Source organism: Temnothorax longispinosus, chromosome 12, assembly GCF_030848805.1.
Source record: "Temnothorax longispinosus isolate EJ_2023e chromosome 12, Tlon_JGU_v1, whole genome shotgun sequence".
In the NCBI taxonomy this organism is placed as follows: domain Eukaryota; kingdom Metazoa; phylum Arthropoda; class Insecta; order Hymenoptera; family Formicidae; genus Temnothorax; species Temnothorax longispinosus.
This window is the reverse complement of record NC_092369.1, coordinates 12,322,850-12,340,143: the sequence shown is the minus strand read 5'-3', so window position 1 is coordinate 12,340,143 and position 17,294 is coordinate 12,322,850. Positions and strand designations below refer to the sequence as shown.

The 17,294-nt window shown below is 39.3% G+C and overlaps 3 protein-coding genes across 5 annotated transcripts; 2 read left to right on the top strand and 1 right to left on the bottom strand.

Moving 5' to 3' along the window:
- The first annotated feature begins 52 nt into the window (after positions 1 to 52).
- Positions 53 to 3,401, top strand: Hmg-2 (High mobility group protein 2). 2 transcript variants are annotated; one of them, XM_071795982.1, is made up of 9 exons: positions 53 to 335; positions 404 to 511; positions 584 to 784; positions 988 to 1,171; positions 1,248 to 1,362; positions 1,434 to 1,595; positions 1,669 to 1,750; positions 1,844 to 2,059; positions 2,140 to 3,401. In XM_071795982.1, exons 3-9 carry the CDS (start codon positions 655 to 657, stop codon positions 2,274 to 2,276), a joined length of 1,026 nt encoding a protein of 341 aa, XP_071652083.1. In that variant the 5' UTR covers positions 53 to 335; positions 404 to 511; positions 584 to 654; the 3' UTR covers positions 2,277 to 3,401. The 2 variants fall into 2 exon arrangements, with proteins under 2 accessions (XP_071652083.1, XP_071652084.1); XM_071795983.1 differs by having other exon boundaries at positions 107 to 335; positions 1,006 to 1,171.
- Positions 2,664 to 9,077, bottom strand: LOC139823428 (protein MMS22-like). The gene is made up of 20 exons (XM_071795979.1): positions 8,938 to 9,077; positions 7,350 to 7,578; positions 7,114 to 7,248; positions 6,885 to 7,038; positions 6,640 to 6,819; positions 6,436 to 6,558; positions 6,173 to 6,376; positions 5,860 to 6,107; positions 5,677 to 5,777; positions 5,447 to 5,619; positions 5,209 to 5,367; positions 4,886 to 5,129; positions 4,553 to 4,781; positions 4,385 to 4,481; positions 4,120 to 4,311; positions 3,864 to 4,037; positions 3,436 to 3,798; positions 3,163 to 3,365; positions 2,893 to 3,081; positions 2,664 to 2,804 (listed from the first exon to the last, which is right to left on the bottom strand). The coding sequence occupies exons 1-20, from the start codon at positions 9,020 to 9,022 to the stop codon at positions 2,750 to 2,752; spliced, it is 3,537 nt and encodes a 1,178-aa protein (XP_071652080.1). The 5' UTR covers positions 9,023 to 9,077; the 3' UTR covers positions 2,664 to 2,749.
- On the top strand, positions 8,910 to 16,998 carry LOC139823429 (uncharacterized). 2 transcript variants are annotated; one of them, XR_011734767.1, is made up of 18 exons: positions 8,910 to 9,050; positions 9,473 to 9,597; positions 9,686 to 9,946; positions 10,089 to 10,281; positions 10,376 to 10,565; positions 10,639 to 10,885; positions 10,970 to 11,084; positions 11,170 to 11,259; positions 11,360 to 11,574; positions 11,651 to 11,873; positions 11,969 to 12,133; positions 12,208 to 12,566; positions 12,639 to 12,793; positions 12,878 to 13,156; positions 13,233 to 13,480; positions 13,564 to 13,693; positions 13,785 to 14,173; positions 15,645 to 16,998. XR_011734767.1 is itself a non-coding variant. In XM_071795980.1 (17 exons), the coding sequence occupies exons 1-17, from the start codon at positions 9,021 to 9,023 to the stop codon at positions 13,889 to 13,891; spliced, it is 3,132 nt and encodes a 1,043-aa protein (XP_071652081.1). In that variant the 5' UTR covers positions 8,910 to 9,020; the 3' UTR covers positions 13,892 to 16,998. The 2 variants fall into 2 exon arrangements, 1 of the variants encoding a protein (XP_071652081.1); XM_071795980.1 differs by having other exon boundaries at positions 13,785 to 16,998.
- The last annotated feature ends 296 nt before the right edge of the window (positions 16,999 to 17,294 follow it).

Genomic DNA, 17,294 nt, shown 5'->3' with positions numbered 1-17,294 from the left:
GGACGCCTTTCGACGCCGAGTGATTAGCTTTCGAGAGTCCTCGTTGCCGATCGTGTCGAGGACGATATCTGACGATATCCGAAAGGGAGGAAAAAGAGATCGAGTCAATCGAGTGCCGACTGCCGGAGTGCGCAAACAAGCGCGATAGCGCGCCGCGCGCCATGTAAAGTCTCGTTCTCGTTGCGGCGATTGTTGTACAACATACTGTTAATGAGACGGCAATTCGGGCAATTAGCTCCCTAGCGGTTTAACCTCGCAGCTGAGTGACAAGCAGTGACAAGCAAATTTTTCTTGATGCGATTTAGTATATAGGAGCTCGATTTTCAGTTCTTATGGTACGTTTTGTACTCCAATAGATAACAATATTTATTTTACAAGCGCGAATAATTACGCACTGTTGCAGGACGTGTAAAGATTTTGCATTTGTACCGTGGTTGTGTAATGGACATTGTCATGCAACATTGGACATAAATGTACATTTTGCTTGACGCGTTGCTCTTCAGTTCTTATGGTACGTATCGTGGATGATAATATTTATTTCACACAGATTTAAATAAATTAAATAAATTATATGGTGTTACAGAGAGCATAAAGCTTTGATTCGCGCTGTAGACATATGATGGATGTATAGCCTGAGATCGACAGGGTGATTTTATGTTGCGAGACCAGCATCGGAGGGACAACGTATCACGGAAAATGAGCGAGACTCCAACGAATGATGTACCTGAGAGCAACGGTGCGATGGAGCAGCCTGCGTACAACGGGGAAGCAGAGGAACACGCTGGTAAATTGAGTTATTGAATTGAAGGTGACTTTGACTAACTTAAGAGTAAACTTTGGTTAATTTAATCAGTGATTGATTCAACCAGCAGAATGGTCTACAGCAAAATTTCCATATAATTTACAAAAAATTAATAACTCTATCCATATACTAACAAAAGAGTATTTACTTGATATTACTTGATAAATTAAATGCTGATTGTGTAGCCCTTTCTGTTTCATTAGTCAAGTCTCCAGTGAGTATAGAGGAGAAGGCACCAGATTCCGTATGTGACAATGGTGTAAAGAGGAGTGCCACCGCCACTGGCAATGCGCCGAATAGAACGAAGAAACGTAAGAAGGCTCCGAGAGACGCCACTGCACCGAGACAGCCGCTGAGTGGTTACTTTCTGTAATGATTGAATGTACAAGTATCTTAATATACGCTAGAATATTGTGTCTATAACGAAATATTAACGTGCATGTAGGTTCTTAAATGACCGAAGAGAGACAGTCCGAAACCAGAATCCAAGCTTGACGTTCACAGAGATTACGAAACTTCTAGCCGCGGAATGGAGTAAATTGCAAATCGATCAGAAGCAGGTTCGTTGCGCTTTTACAATATCTCTTGTCGTTTCTCTGTAACACTAACATGGAGTGATAAATACTTGCAGCGTTATTTGGATGCAGCCGAGCGAGACAAAGAGCGCTACAATCGCGAGTTTAGCAATTACAAGCAAACAGAAGCATATCGGCTGTTTAACGAAAAACAGTCGGAGAGACAAAATGAAAGTAAGAAGGAGAGAAACGGCACGGACGTAAATGCTGAACAGAATGTACGATGATATATTACTATACTATAAGATTGCGGCTAATCTATCGTAACGTTAATGCAAACTCTTTATTTAGGATGTTGAGCAGGAAAAGGACAATGATTTTACAGGCTTCGATATCCCTATTTTCACAGAAGAATTCCTTGATCATAACAAAGGTAAAGAAGTTACAGTAACTGCGAATAGTCGGTAAAATATATTAGATATAGTAGTGTAGACAAATTTTAAAAATAATGAAAATATCTGTGCAGCCTGTGAGGCTGAATTAAGACAATTGCGGAAAGCCACGTCCGATTATGAAGCTCAGAACGCAGTTCTCCAGCGACACGTGGACAGTCTGCACGCAGCCGTGAATCGCTTGGAGTCCGAAACTAATCAACAACGAACGACCAATCAAGCTCTGCAGCGTCACTTGGATTCTCTTCGTTCTCAACTGGCAGGCTGCTTCGCCACCATATCGCTTCCAGGTGAGTTTCCGCAGAAAATTCTCTCGCCGATTCCATGTCAGTTCGAGGCTTCATTTGTACAATTACTTAAATTTTTGCAGGCACGTACGACGGTGCTACATTACAAAATATGGACAATTATTTCGAACGGTTGGAGTCTCTGTTGAACGGCAATGCCGAGCAAAGTCTACGTAACGCCGTACGTAGTGCCGTGTCCCGTCTCGAGTTAATTGGATGACGATCGCCTCCGGGCAATACAACCAGTGCGTCGTTGAAACACCATCGTTCGAGGCATTCACATCGAAAGTAGCGGGGCAAATTTAGGTGTGTTGTTTTAAGTGGTTTTGTAAATTTCATCTTATACCTCACGATAGGACCGATGATTGCCAGTTATTTAAGTAAATTTACGTGTGTATCGCAGCTAATGATTTGTGGCATTTTCATAGTATACGTGACAATAATTAATTTATATCTTATTTTCTACTTATTTTGATCGAAATTTTATTTTGAATATAATATAGCGATAATTTCTATTTCTGTTATGTATCTTGATATAAACTTGGGCCAACTTACGCATTTCTGTACATTGAAATCAAGTTCTTGTTGATTAATACTTGATGATTAATTCGAAAATCGAGAAAATTTAAATTTGTCATTATTTAGAATATTTAACGTTTATTAAATTATTATTAATAAATTCTTGCGATCCTGTCATGAATTATTGTCCACACTCAGCATATGTTTTTTCAATTGATTCGACAGGAACCTGAAATTATAATAATTTTTAATCTACATCATGCTACGAAGGCACAAGAATTATTATTTCTAATTTAGAGATTTGTGATTGTTCTTACCTCAAGGATGCCGCATTGGGTCGGTGATATTGTTCGGCATAAAGTATGATGGTTTCAATTTGCGGAAATAAACTGATTATAATACTTTTCTTTATCGACAAGACAGATCGTATGAACTCAAATGTAAATTGCGTATTTATCATCAAATATTTTTTCACTGCAGCAGAAATAGCGGCTTGGAATTTTTCCCTGAAGATTCGAAAATTGATTATAAATTATTTATATATATAATTTAAACTTTAGATATAATATATCTCGATATTTGTTTACCTGATGAATTTATCTTCTTCATAATAAGGACTTTTAATTACGTCATTGATAAAGTCAATTGTGTGCAACTTATGTGGATGGTGATCATGAACCTTCATGTAGCATCCAAAGATGTTCGGAGAACAAATTTGAATAATGTGTTCTGTAATATATTTGGAATATTTTCTTCCTTCTTTAAGCAATGTTTTTATAAGCCAAGTTATCTGTGTGAATGTATAATAAATATATTTGCAACCACACTGTGACATTGAATGAATAATTACGGCTGCGTACCAAGTTGGAGTGTTTGTGCATGACATTGTCGGATGATATATTATAAAAGTTTGACATTAACGTTTCGAAAATCGAACGCAGAAAATCACTCTTTGCTTCCTTGAAACATTTTAGCAACGTATCGGAAACTTTAAAACTGCAACCGCCGTTTACTTCAATTATCAAAATCGGCAGGTATTGATCGAAGATATCTCTGATCATCGCTTGTAATAATATGTCGCTTTTGACATTCAATTTTTCCAGACCGAGTATTATCATTGAGAATATCCTCTTTCCTAAACATTTTATATATGACTGTGCAGAGTTCTCGGGTACCAACATAATTTTGTTGATGAGCGTTCTTAACATGTCATTTGGTTGATTCTGTAAAGGTAAGATTTTTTTTTAGAATGTAAGTATTTCAGCAGCAATCATCAAGTTATACGTACTTTAATGTATAGCGTCGGAGAAATGCAGAGAATCAATGTACCGAGACATCTATAGATCCAGAATGCGATCTCCGAATCTTTTGTTTCCTCCGTTATAGGTAACATGGCCCACTTCTCTAAATTTTTGAAATACATCTTACATTTTGCATTGTATTGAAGCTTTTCTTGCTCAGACTATGAAATTTTGTCAGTTGTATTAATTTGTTCATAGATCAAAGTACGAGTAAAATACGAGCTGGATTCGTAAAATTAATACCTTTAAAATATTCTGCTTCTTCATTAATGATATTATGAATATCAAAATAGGTTCGACACTGTTCTTAAATTCGTATATATCATAATCCGACACGAATATCTCTTTGATTTCACTGAGATTGATAATATAATTTTGCAGAATACTTATACTTTCCTTGTTTTCGCAACCAATAATAGAACATTTTATCCAAGCCTAGAACATGTATTTTATGAATTCTTCTGATCGTTTCGTAACGTGTAATAATATAGCAAATGTATGTACGAACTTGGATGAGAATAGTATCGAAATTTGTAATTTCCTTTTTCAAGTTTTGCACAGCTTGCTCATTCTCAAGAATCGATGTTAAATAATATTGGGTAATTCTGAAGATGAGATAGTTTATTATTATATTTTATTTTTAATAGATACTGATTTTCAGATGAAATATTTTTACCTTATATCTTTCACAAGTATTGATGCTGCAAAGTGCTGAAATAAAGATATAGCCGAGTGTTTATACTTCTTAGCGGTAGCTGGTTCTCTGACTGCTTCTAAAGTAAATATGACGGCTAATTTGGAAATAATCTTATAATTATTGCCAGTGAGTACGGGATCGAAGACGAGTTGGCGAACTCTGGATGCGACAAAACACCACAGCGCGTCTAACATCTTCCTGGCACCGTCTGAAAGCAAATTTTAGCAAAAATGTTTGTACGTTCGTTACACAAACTTGAAAATATATCATCTGGAATTAGCATATTCCAGGTAAAGACAAAAACATACCAACCAGAATTGTTACAAGAAACTTGCAGGACAATACATTTTTCGAAGACATTTGCCAGCATCTCTAATAAAAATGCAATTCTGTTCTTTGGGCATTCCAAAAGATAACGATCGATCCAACCACCGATGAAATTAAACTCTTCTAGATCCATTTTCTCGTTGCCAGATAAAATCGTGTTCAATACATCAACGAAATTGGTCATCATGGAACGAGATGTTTCATCTTTACGACAACTTATCAAGTTGATCTATAAGACAAAAAATCAGAATATACAAAAAATTTATATGATTTACATTTGCGTAATTTACATAAGAAATGGATCATACCGTTTCTGTAAAATGTCCAGCTATGGAACCAAGAGATAATCTTCTTTCATTGAACAACAGGAGACATGCTAGTTTTCCTTTCCAGATTAGATTGCATTTTTTATTATATTCGTTATTCAATTCATGCGTAGATGGTAAGAGATCTAACATTGTTGTACACTGCAAAAACGTGTATTAATTTATATCGATAATATATTATAATGAAACTGTAGTAGTACAATCGTATACTTTAACTTACTACATTCGTAATATCTGCGGTAATAGCTAAAGTGATAAATAAAGATATGAAGTTGTAGAGGCCACTCTCGGAGAACTCTGCTACTTTGTTCTTTGAAAATTTCGTATATACACGCCCCTTAATTTGATTCCAATATTTAAGATCTGACGTGCCATATTTTTTTAAAAACATACCTAAAAAAATTGATCTTTATAACACAATCTCTACTCAAAAAATTTTGACAAACTCACCTATCAGGTGCAAGAACATGCCATAGCTGGACTCCTTGGAATGTTCAAACTTGCCGTAAATTCTGTTATTAATTTGCTTCAGAATATCCATAGGTGTCTTCCTACAAAAAAATATTCGGACTTTATTTATTTATTCGGATGTGTAACTACAATTAAATTTACGTGTAAATCATTTAAACATACTTTTCAAGGGACAGGGCCCAAGGTCCAGAAGTCTGTAATAAGAATGGTTGATCTAATCTTTTGTGGAAACAGTCCCAAAGAAACGATATAATTGGCACTCGCGGTTGCCACCAATTAATAATAAGATCGTGTAATAGTGGTATTATGATCTTGAGCTCTACATCAAGCTCATCTCTTTCACCGTCTTTTCCACCTTTACACACGTAAGCTTTCAGAACCTTTTCAACTTGTTCGCAATTTGATCTAATCTGTAAATGGACATACATATCTGTTACATGATCTGTGAACTTCAATCTAATTTGTTATATATTACCCTCGGAGAATTAGACTGCAGGTATACGCCATCGTTACTGTATCCGTACAACAGAGACAGATGATATATTATCCAGATGCAAAACAATTCGGGATTTTTACAATCTGGCAGAGAGGAATCCACGCTTTTGTGCCAGAATATTGCTTGAGATTGATTCCTACTCAGTACTCGATCGGCACAACTATTTACAAGGTCCCAAAACATCTAAAAAATTTTTATTACAATAAGAATATACATCTGCGAAATTATTAGTAGTAGTTTACCTTAGTTTTCTGCCTTTCTCCTAAACTGTCGGCAAATATTTGAAACATGAGCCACAATTCTCGCGTGCATGTGCAGCAATATGGCGTTTTCTGCGTGAGATCCACAGTCCAGCTTAAAGCTAACTGAATAAAAAAGTAAAGAGAGATATAAAATAACGCGTTTATTACAGGAAACGAGTTAAATGCTTCAACCGTTTTTATTACCCTCTCAAATATTTTCAAGGCAGAATATAGGAGATCATTGATGGCAATTTCAGCGGTGTTTTCAAACTCCTCCAACTGTATGTGATATTGGTACCATATAGTTCTCGAATGTATTAACGTGGCGAAGAACCACCTTAATTCTAAATGCATGTGGTACAAATGAAACTCTGGCTGATTACACTGAAACAGAAATAACTGTATTACGTTGTATCGCTCAGCCAAAGGCAATAAATTTCTTTAATCACCTTGTTGCCTGTATTAGAAGCAGCATAATGCAGAGTCGAATCTGGGATGGTGTGTAGCATACTGAGAAAGTGTTTAACGCAATCAAACAGAGTATCTACATCTTTGCTGATTTCAGGCATTACTGCTTCTAACGCACCAAGATCCCACTTTATACTGCAATATCGAAACGTAAGATGAGTCGTTTATCGCAAAATCAAAACATCGTAGAGATATAGACATTCCACTTACCTGTTCATGTACGCACGGAAATATACAATAAATTCGCAAATCATCCTCCTTAGAGAAAAGTAATTGACATTATCGTTATTGGATAATCCAGATATGACTGGTCTCTCCTGCCTGTTTAATATTTTCAGCTGCATCCTACCAAAGAGACAAGTATGATTGATGTATTATAGTTCACCTAAGTAGAGCCAGTGAAGGTAACAATGAAGAAGAAATTTTTTCTCGAGAAACATTCTTACTCCATGCAATTAATAAGATGTTTAAGATTCATCACGGCGACCGCTCCGGGCATGACGCAGTCGAAAAGCTTGACTTCCACATGAGAAAAGGGACAGTCGGTTTGTGGAAAAACCGCATTGTCCACCTCTCTGCGATAAAACAACCCACCTCTGCTCAGCTGCCAGTCGTTGACGTTCACCTTACCGTTGCAGTCGAAGGTAGCATCGAGATCCATCTGTAAAGTTTCTGCTGCAAAAAAACCACTCGTCAGTACATACATCAGAAGATTGCAGTCAAATGGCACTACAGCAACACATTGTATGTACACGCATTGTATTGCAGTGGCATTACAACAATACATTGTGATAAGTAATAAACTTCTCGTGCTCATACTTGCGATAATAGCTGCAAAATTCGCGTTTTAATCGCGTCGCTGACATATAAATTGCATTTAAACGATCTCAAGGATCCCGATTATCCTGAAACACTGAAGAACGTGCCCATGCCTTGGCTAGCAGACGACTTTCGTGCGTTTTGGCGGCATCTCCATAGTCCATTCTCCAATTATCTCCAGTGGCGCTGGTCAGTGGTCACGTGCGCGAGATGGGACAAAACGCGATTGAATTCAACTGACGGGAATGTACGATAGAACATTACCGAAATGTAATTATCTATCTTAATTATCTTCTTCGAGAATTATCGTGTTTATGATATCGAAATATCGTAATTATCTTTTATCAAACTGAACTTTAAATTTATTACAAGACGACTTCGACTAAACTTGGATCAACTTAATCGGCGATTATAAACTCGGCCGGCAGAATTGCCTAAAGTAGAATTTTTATATACTTTTGTTATCCTTAATTTAATTCTTTATCTTCTATTAAACAACAAAAGACCTATAAATTTACCACGTTAACAAATTATTTAGTTTTTATCTAATAATATCTTATCTCCGTTTAATTTGTCAAATTATAATACTTGCAGTATTTTGTTAATTTTGTGGATAAAATTATTAACTTTTTGTTGTTTAACCTTTCCTTAAAACTACTGTGAGAAAAAACGAAAAAAAAAAACAATTTTTAAAAAATGCTAATCAGTCAATTGCGGTTTCAGGTAAACACAATTAAAGTGCCGCAACTACTTTCCTTATCTCCACTTTTCTCACATATTTCTCGTCTATTCTCTCATACAATTCCTTTGTATTCCGGTTTCCCTATAACCATATCCGCTCCTCGAGAAAAATCTCCCTTCTCTCCTCCCGAAGCCGCGCGATCTGGCGCGATCTTCGAGGCGGCGCGTCCGTTGTTTACAAGCTCGCGCACGACGACGTCGAAGATGGCGACGGAAACGAGGAGCGCGTCGGACGGAGCGGCCACGTGCGCGTGAATACCCACGACCGCGACGGTGGGACGTGGCGAGCAGCGAGCTGCGACGAGCCCGACGGTGCGTCGCTCGCCGTTCAGACGACCCGGCCGCGAAGCGAGACGCGAACTGGACGCGTGACACGCGCGCCCGGGCCCGACCGGATCGCGCTCACCCAGTCGGCGACCGCAGCGGCGGCGACGGCGGTGTTCGAGAGGACGGGTCTTGTGCCCGATGACTCACCCGTTCGTGATCGGGTGACAATGCTCCCGTGAGGAGGAACGACCGCCCGGAACGCGGAGATTCCTCGCGCCGCGCTCGCCAACATGAACGTCTTCAAGGATCTTCACGAAGAGGTACGTCGCGTCCTCTGCTCCTTCGAGCTATCGCGTCTATTTACGAGGCGCAGGTTAGCTCGTTCGCCTCGTTCGTGTCAAATTTGTGTTTTCATCTGGCGTGGATGTTCTCCGTACGTCTCTGCAGCTTCCCCCTTTCTCCTGTCAAGCCTAAATGCAGATTGTCATTGTACATTCTGTCTTGGGAATTTTTTAAAATCAAGTTTCTTTGTTTTGAAGAATGCATGAAGGTTCTTAGTGAGTCTTGCTTGTATTTTGATTATGTATGACCACGGTAAGACCACTACCGTGTGTACGACCTGTATGACGATATATTGTGCTATTTATTTTTTTTTGTGCAATTGACAAGTGTCTTTAATGTATATTGTATAAATTTAGTCAAGAGAAAGGGAAATAACCTTGTAACTGTTTTATTTTCACAGCCTCCTCTGTTACAAGCCATATTTCACGGAAATGTGGAGGCAGTTCGTACGTTGCTATCACAAAAGGAAGATGTTAACTGGCAAGACAAGGAGCAGCGTTCCCTCTTACATGCTGCGGCATATAGGTCAATATCTGAGTTAATAAAATGCTGGAAACTTAATGAAAGTCGCTTCGATTACTCAGTTAAAATATTTCTGGTATTCACGTTTCAGGGGGGACACAGTTATTGTAGAACTTCTCTTGTTAAACGGTGCGGCACCGAATAGCAAAGATAAGAAATGGTTGACTCCCTTGCACCGAGCCTGCTGCTCGGGCAATCACAACGTAGTGGACATTTTGTTGAAATACAAGGCGGACGTGAACGCCCGAGATCGCAGTTGGCAGACACCTCTTCACGTAGCAGCAGCAAATAACGCATCGCAATGCGTAGAACTTTTAATACCACATGTGTTAAATATCAATGTCACAGACAGGTTTGTACATACTTTTTGTATTGTATCATTATTTTGGTAATCTCACGATGACTGTACAATGGGAAAAATCACAGATTTATAAATTCTTAATATAAACGCACATTGAATACATAGATTATTGTTAAATTATTAATTTTTACAGAGGCGGAAAAACGTGTCTTCATCATGCGGTGTATAACGGGCATGTCCAAATGTGTCAATACCTTATGATGTTTGGTTCCGTGATAAACGCCTCCGACAAGAAAGACCGAAGGGCTTTGCATTTCGCGGCGTACAAAGGCCACAATGAGATTCTGAAAGCGTTGATAGACAAAGGTGCCGACGTGGACGTTAAGGTACTAATTTTTTTATTAAACTTTCGGTAGAACGCTTTTAGGTGTAGCTTAGTTGAACTGTATATGTAATTACTTTGTGTATTTCTGTGTTAAGGATCGAGATTTATATACTCCATTGCATGCAGCAGCCGCGTCTGGTAATGTAGAATGTGTGCACATTTTAATCGAAGCTGGCGCCGATATCGAGGCCAAGAACGTGTACGGAAATACACCGCTGCATATCGCGTGTTTGAACGGATGTCCCCTCGTAATCAAAGAACTTGTAGCCAATCGCGTTAATTTAGGTGAGTTATTATCAGGATTCGGTACTAGAATTCACGACATTTGAATAAACGTTATATCTGTCGATCACAACAGAGGCCGTGAATTATCGTGGGCAGACCGCGTTGCACGTCGCTGCCGCCAGCCTGCATGGTGTTCACTGTTTTAAAATGTTGATATACAATGGATTGAAAGTCAACGTTCAATCGGAAGACGGCCGTACACCGTTACATATGACTGCGATCCACGGGAGATTTACGAGATCAAAAACGTTGCTGGATGCAGGAGCTTTTCCAGATGCGAGAGACAAAAATGGAAATACCGCGTTACATATCGCCGCTTGGTAAATTATCTACAGAATTATAAATCTGTTCTTTGTAAACATCACCTGTTGAATAAGATGGTAAAAATAAACTTCAAATTACAGGTTTGGCTTCGAATGTTTGACGACATCTCTATTGGAAAGCGCTGCGTCTCCGGCTACACGCAACGCACAGCAACGTACACCTTTGCATCTGAGTTGTCTAGCGGGACACATAGAAGTGAGCCACATATTTTTTCAATATTTATACTCAGTTTACTGTTTACATTGCGACGATTTAATGTCCGATTTATTTTTATCCACAGGTCTGTAGAAAATTATTGCAACTCGATAGCAGGCGAATTGACGCGCGAGATATCGGTGGCAGAACAGCCTTACATTTGGCAGCATTTAAGGTAGCGTGTTGCTTAACTCTAATCTTATATAGCATTCTTAATATATTTTTTTAATCTAATAATATAAATATATTAATCGTAATGTGATCATTCTAAATAGGGGTCCGTAGATTGTTTGGATCTGCTGTTATCTAGCGGTGCCAATTTTCGTCTTGTTGACAATGACAATCGATTGGCTCTTCATCATGCCGCGTGTCAAGGACACTATCCTTGCGTCTTCACTTTGGTTGGGTTCGGTAGCGATTCAAACGCTCAGGACGTGAACGGTGCAACACCGTTACATCTGGCTGCAGCGGCGTCGAATTCTAATGCCGAGTCAGTATCAGTCTTCCTTTAGCGGACCAATTTTTCGCATTTATTTGTTTATATAATTTATTTTAATTTTGCGCAGGTCTTTCAAGTGCGTGCAATACTTGCTGCAGCACCGGGCAGACCCACATTTACGCGACAAACGCGGTTTCACCGCGATCCACTACGCGGTGGCGGGTGGCAATAAAAAGGCACTGGAAGCGCTTCTGAATGCGTCGTCGCAACCTTCGAATCTGGCCGCTTCACTCAGCTCTTCGACCGGGCAGGAGCCGCCCCTGCCGGCGCTCACTCCGATACACCTCGCGGTAAATACAATGGACATGCAAATTTAAAATTATTCGATATCAATGAAATGCAAAGCCATACCTATATTCCTAACTCGTAAAACGTGTTATCTCAGGCATATTACGGTCACGATGAGATCTTGCAACTGCTTCTACCTTTGTTCCCCAATACAAATATCAAGGAAGACAGCGGGAAGACGCCGCTAGATCTGGCTGCCTACAAGGGGCATAAACAATGTATCGTGCTTCTGCTGCGATTTGGCGCTTCCGTGGCAGTGCAGGTAAGAAGAATCTGGATTTCCCGCTTGGTAAGCGTATGTTTATACACGCAGCACTAACGTCACCGTGTTTCCAGGATTCCGTCACGAAACGCACGCCCGTGCACTGTGCTGCCGCGACCGGTTACGCGGATTGCCTGGCTCTTCTTCTGCAGAACATGGACGATCCCAACGTGGTAAATTGCTACGACTCCAAGCAACGCACGGCTCTGACGCTGGCGGTGGCGAACAACTATCAGGAGTGCGCGATGCTGCTGCTGACGTACAAAGCCGACTGCAATTTGCCGGACGTCAATAAGCACACGCCGCTGTTTCGCGCGGTGATCAACGAGTGTGATAATCAGTTGGTGAAACTGTTGTTAAAGCATGGTGCCCAAGTGGCAGTGCAAGATGTAAACGGTAAAACGCCGTTACATTTAGCAGCTGCTTGTGGCAGGTAAGAAGTTACATTCGTACAGAATTTTTTGCCGTAGTATAGAGCTGTTCTACATCGCGAGTCTGTTTGTAGATTATATGCTTTAGCCGCTCTCGTTAAAGCCGATCCGACCGCGGCGACTTTGAAGGACGATCAAGGCTGCACGGTGCTCCATTGGGCTTGTTACAACGGCAACTCGAATTGCGTGGAGTATCTTTTGAATCATGACGTGTTCGATTCTTTGGAAGGCATGTAGTTTCTTACATTTCAAAGATGATTATCTAACAATGCGTTACATGTGTCAAGCTGATTTTTTTTTAAATTATTTCCAGGTAATCCTTTTTCTGCCGTACATTGCGCCGTATATCAGGGATCCGCGCACTGCCTAGAGTTACTGATCAACAAGTTCGGCGGACAGGCGGTTGCTGCTCCGAGGGATTCGTCGTGTGGTTTATTGCCACTGCATGTCGCGGCGAGTGCGGGATCCGTCGAGTGCGCGCGATTAATTCTAAACTCCGTCGGACCGGAACTAGCCGGTCTCGAGACAACCGACTATTTCGGACGGACACCGCTTCTTTGCGCGGCCGTCAACGGACAATGCAACGCTATTGGTAACTTGATCGCCCTGTAATGAAGTTACACACTTACGTGATATTCTCGTATTAATGAGATGCATTCGGTCAACAGAATTACTGCTCGAATGGAAAGCCGACGTGCGCGCTGTTGACTCCAATAAGAATACGGCGCTGCATCTAGCGTGTCAAAGACGTCATTCCGCCGCGGCGTCATTGCTCTTGAATTGGATCGAGTCGCTCGGCAACTCCGATACCGGCGACAAGAACACATCGCAATCGCAACGCGTTTCCGTCATTAACATGATTAACAAGCAACAGAGAACGCCGCTGCATCTGGCGGCGAGAAACGGTCTCGTGACAGTAAGTTGAGATTATGTTTAACGATACAAGTATGACAGATGACATTTTCTGAGATGAGAAATGAAAAATGCTATTTTGCCTAGATCACGCGACGACTATTGCAATTGGGCGCGAGTGTCATAGCTGTTGACGCCGAAGGACTCACGCCCGCATTAGCGTGTGCCCCAAATCCGGCGGTGGCCAAGTGTTTAGCTACTATTCTTGCCGCACAAGGTAATATTTCTTTTTATCCATTACCCATTATCCATGTTTTAAAAACTATATGCTTATGCACAATGTAAAACCGCGATGTTCAAACCGTCAGGTCAAAATGGAGAAACCGCACAATACTCGCCGGCTATTCAGCACACGTTGGAAGTATATCTGAACGGTGTGGACTCGCAGCACAGCTCCGACTCGGAGTTTTACTGACAGCGAGCGTTGGCACGCTCGGATCGTCAGATGTTCCGAGCGAGAATGAACGTTGGCTCGAGACGCGGCAACATCAATGCTGCTAGACTGATCTGGACGAGCGGCTGGCTCTTTTCCATTCTAGCGTAATTAGCTTCTAATTCCGACGAGCCGGGCGAGATTGCCGGAATAGGTGGATCTCCCGTGGTGACTAGCCTCATAAGTAGCAATCGTGACAATACCGATGTCTGGCTATCGAAAACTCGATAGAGCAACTAACCGACTGCCAAGAGGGATACGGATGTACGTACGTATGTTAACCAGAGTTACTTAATAATAGCCGATAGACTTAGGTATACTTAGGATCAAGCTGTACAGTATTCAAAGTCATTCAGCTTTCTGTTCATGTAATTATACATGCGCGAGGTGCAACATTGTCTTACATCTCGAGACACGACATTCATAAAAATCAAGTGTTGTAATTTTGTTTTAAAATTTGTCAATTAGAACGAATGTACATAACGTTTCAAGGATGTTCAGGTGCATATACTATTCGGTATCAATCGTGTTACGGAATATCCGTGTATGATTGACGATTAATGCGTTAATGTCAATTGTTTTCCCTCTACCATTTATGTTGTAATGGCGTGTTTTGAGACGACAGTTCGGTCAAATACTATCGAAATACACGTTTTTATTCATTAGGACGAGTACAAAATTTCGCCATTAGCGCTGAACTCCCATGCAGCACACAACCGTTGAATCAACATCTCAAAAACATTGCATTGCAACGTTTTTTTATAGATTTAATGCTGAAAAGACATTGCGGAAACGTGTAATATCCGCTGAATTGCAATGTCGTGTAGACGTAATTCAACATTTAGAAAACATTGTTAAGTAGTGGTTAACATTGCCGCGCTTAGCAGAACGTGTCTTTATTTCAAAAGATAAATAATTTGTTGAATGTTGTAGCAACATAAAGAATCACTGTAGAAGAATCAACATAGATTCAAGTTAGAAAGATATTTATACTTCAACATTCAACCTTGCAATGTCTCAGCAACGTTGTTTCAACTTTTTGTGCTGTATGGGATATTCCTCTTGAACATTATTTACGTATTCAAATTAATTTATTGTTAATTCTAGCAAAGTGTCGATTACACGCGTCTATATTTTTCTCTTCTCTTAAATATCTTATATATAGATATATATCTCTAAAACATAGCTGAGAACGAAACATAGTTTTTCCGCACACATTTGTGCAGTTTCCACATCTCTCATAGCCTAAAACTTCTAAATATGATAATTAACGCACATATATACCTCCTACATTTCGAGCGATATGTTTGCCTGTATAATTTTCTAAATCAACCACGTCGGTTAATATAACGCGTATAATTCTCTCACGATCGATTAACGCGAGTCTTGAATATGGACCACAGAGAATAATAATAATAATAATAATAATAATAATAACGAAGTAATAATAGTTGCGTTAAATAAGTCTTGAATGCAATTGTAAATCTCTAACCATGATGGATTTAACAGTAAAACAGCGGCGTATCATCAGTTTTGTAGTCGAGTAGATGTAATAATAAAGAAAGGCACAATTCGTTCTTATGGTAGGAATTTAGATATCAATGCAAATATATATATATATATATATATATATATATATTTGCATTGATATCTAAATCGATATATATATCGACACGGAAATTTGTAGACAATGCTCAATTGATTGCATTTAATAAACTAGATCATTTCTCATTAGTTAGCCGGACGTCTTCCATTCTTAGCGGCAGTCTCAGTTGAAAATTTCGACGGACGATCTCTGCGCTAACGCCAATCATATTTTATCTATGTTTACACGGATTTTATATATTTTTTCCTCACGCTTTCATCAGTTGCTCGGGTATTAAAATTCGCGCGTTCGCAGTGATTTTGCGACTTGGTTTGCCACACAAGAAAGTGTAGGATTATGACTTGTAAAGGAAAAATGCCGAAAGTATGAATGTAATTATCAATGTCCCAATGTTGTAAATATATCGAAGGGAACCGAATTTAACCCCTCTCGAGGACTCTGTGCAACAGGGCAGCGCGACGAGGAAGAGAAACGAGTATCTAGCTATTTTCTTAAAGATTTGTAGTAAAGCCTAAACTGCCTGACTGTAATTGTATGTCGAATCAGAAAGTAGAGTTTGTAAATGTAAGATATGTAACGGTCGATCGAGGAATTGAATCGGGATACGTCGGAGCATTTTATTTTTAAATGTTTTACATGCTTTTTATGCTCTCCGTTAACATTTCTGATCGTTACGGCAGATCTATATAAATCATGATTGTAGTTTCTTGAAAATTATGGTATTGGTGACCACATTTTCTTGAAAATCATGGAAAATTATTGAAATACATGATTTTCCAAGAAGTTGCGATTTTTATGTAATTTTAACTTTATTGAAAGTGAAATGATGAATCCTCAAACGGCATAATTCTCAAGAAAATATAAGCATCATACGTGTAATGTAATCGATCAAGATGTTAAGGAGAATATTCAGCGCGGCAATTGTCTCATTATTTTTGTACTTAAAAATGTCTCCCCACAATTTTTGCATTTAATAGATTGTAAGCGTGATCCTTTTTAAGCGACGGTATACACATACTGACGATCTTGAATGCTAAATGTGATCGATATTATATCGTGTAATTCATCGATGAGAGGACATTGTAGTTTTATTGTACATATTAACTCCAATCATCGCTTGCGCGGCTAATAATTGCGCGTCTAATGAAATTGTTGATACTGGGAAATTGAGATCTCCGATTTGTACATGATTTTGTACTTGCGACTGTGTTTTATAAAAAAGAAAAAAACATAAATGCGGGAAGAACTGGAAACGTCGTGCGTGTTATTATCTCTCGGACGCGTGAAACTCCACATCACTGTAATATGTACATATTACGATCGAGAAAAGTATTTTTTCTATACTCCATCCCCGCATACGATTTTGCAAAATGTAATGTCATATTACATGGATATGATATTTTAAGGGGTTCTTACCGATATCATGTATCTGTATCACGAACATTTATAATCAATATACGTCATTGCGTTTTATTTTCACATATTGTGTTGTATTGAAACAGTTTATTGTTCCTGAAATGGATTACAATTCACCTCTCATATTTCCTTTTATCCGCAAACCTTCAAACTCTCCAATCAGCCTCTAAAATCGGGGCGTATGCAGGATGAGAATCAGAATTAAATCACTAAATCAGAGATCTGCTGACTACGAGTCGACCACTCTGCGCGGTTCAATAATCCATTTTAGCCTCGAAAATCTTCTCTACTCAGATTTACACACCAGTATAATTTCGCAGTTCTCTAATTTTATTTAAATACAGATTGATTCACATTTAAAGT